General features: G+C 33.6%; 1 protein-coding gene across 1 annotated transcript; it reads right to left on the bottom strand.

Moving 5' to 3' along the window:
* Positions 1–13: 13 nt before the first annotated feature.
* LOC100635718 (beta-mannosidase-like) lies at positions 14–1,549 on the bottom strand (the record flags this gene model as incomplete). The annotated part of the gene is made up of 8 exons (XM_003391862.2): positions 14–138; positions 189–290; positions 372–442; positions 512–633; positions 722–866; positions 922–1,044; positions 1,315–1,395; positions 1,452–1,549. Coding segments are annotated over 8 exons (764 nt in total), but the record flags the coding sequence as incomplete, so codon positions are not given.
* Positions 1,550–1,619: the final 70 nt, after the last annotated feature.

Here is a 1,619-nt window from a genome sequence, read left to right as displayed (position 1 = left end):
AAATTTGTCAAAATCAACGTCACACATACCACATATCAGCAATAATAGCACAGCATAAAGGAAGTAATAATAATAATATAGCCTTTTTTATTAAATTTAAGTTTAATTGAGAGCAACTAGTAAGTGTCAACCAGTGACCTAATTATAATGATTAATGATAATACAAACCACTAATTGTTGATACAAACCTTGTTACTATGTTCTTGCTAAAGTCTTGAGTTGAAATGTCAGACCAGGAAGTGAAGTTCATATTGTAGACTGTGTTTGGAGTCATTAAGAATCCATTATCACTATAGACAATAAGAATAGAACACTTTCAATACTTGCAGTATTAAGTATACATGTGTATTAAATATTGAGGATAATCTCACCTGAAATATCCTTCCAAAGCTCCACTATCCAACATCACATAAACTGCAGTTGCATCAGATTGGAGACTGAACTAAAAACAGTCAAAAAGTAAAGTTATATTTCAGCAATTATTAGTGATAATATCATAATAGAGACTTACCGATACTTCATTTGATGATATTGACGTGACGTTACTGACTGTTATTTTAGCCGAAGGAAGATTTATTTTTGTAAAGTTTCCAGGAAAGAAATGAGTAGAAGAAAGGATTGTATTCGAACCATCTACATGTACATAAATATTGAATTAATACAAAATTATTATTTTTTAATATTTTAAGTAGAAAGTACTAAGTAGTGCTTTGTGCTTTACCTTCAGTTATCCAAATATGCAGATAAGCATCATTTACTGTAACACTTCCTTGAAATATATCACTAATCTTGTATTCAGCTACTTTTGTTCCTGTAAATCCTTCAGATTGTAAGTTTGGCATACTCTTCTGAGATACTGTTTTACCCTATACACCATACACAATCAATAGTACATAGCTATTGTGTGTATTACTGTCTTACATCCCAAGATATGATGTCAACTGAAAGTGAATACTTAGCAGTCATCTGTGGATCATCGACAGTGACATAAACTGCAATAGAGCCATTCAATTGATACGCAGTGACAGAGACATCAGAATAAATCTATAGCACATTAACAGACACAAAATATTTTTAAAATCAATGTTTGTATATACCGTATAGCAGGTAAATTTGGAGGGGCTAAATTTTAGCGAATTGCTAAATTTTGGTGATTGGCAGATTTTAATTTGGTAAATTTGTGGCCATGTGCCATTGAGCATGCGCATAATGACTCAAAATGGCTGGTTTTTATTTTGGTGAATGGCTATCAAAATGCCAAATTCACCAAACTTAATCCTCTCCGAAATTTCCCACTATAAGGTAAGCACTTACCCTCCTCATTGCATAATGCAGTAACTTCCATCTTCCAGCATATTCAACAGAGGACCAGGTCTGGGCCTGCCAGATATCGTTCTATTACAATAAATTACAATAAATTCAACTATCATAATATAATGACTGATACTCATTAGTTGCCAGTACAGTGTACCGAGAGTGTATGCCCCAGCTTCACTCAGTAACCTGTGATAATGCTCAGCCTCTGATCCTATGCATATAACGTGAACAACTTGAGATATAGTAGATGAAGTCTTTAAACTGTTGAACGGAATCAATCGAATTCCTGCAGCCCGGGGGAT

Source organism: Amphimedon queenslandica, unplaced genomic scaffold (assembly GCF_000090795.2).
Source record: "Amphimedon queenslandica unplaced genomic scaffold, v1.1 AMPQUscaffold_5054_Cont22971, whole genome shotgun sequence".
NCBI classification, from domain to species: domain Eukaryota; kingdom Metazoa; phylum Porifera; class Demospongiae; order Haplosclerida; family Niphatidae; genus Amphimedon; species Amphimedon queenslandica.
This window is presented reverse-complemented; position numbering and strand designations above follow the sequence as displayed.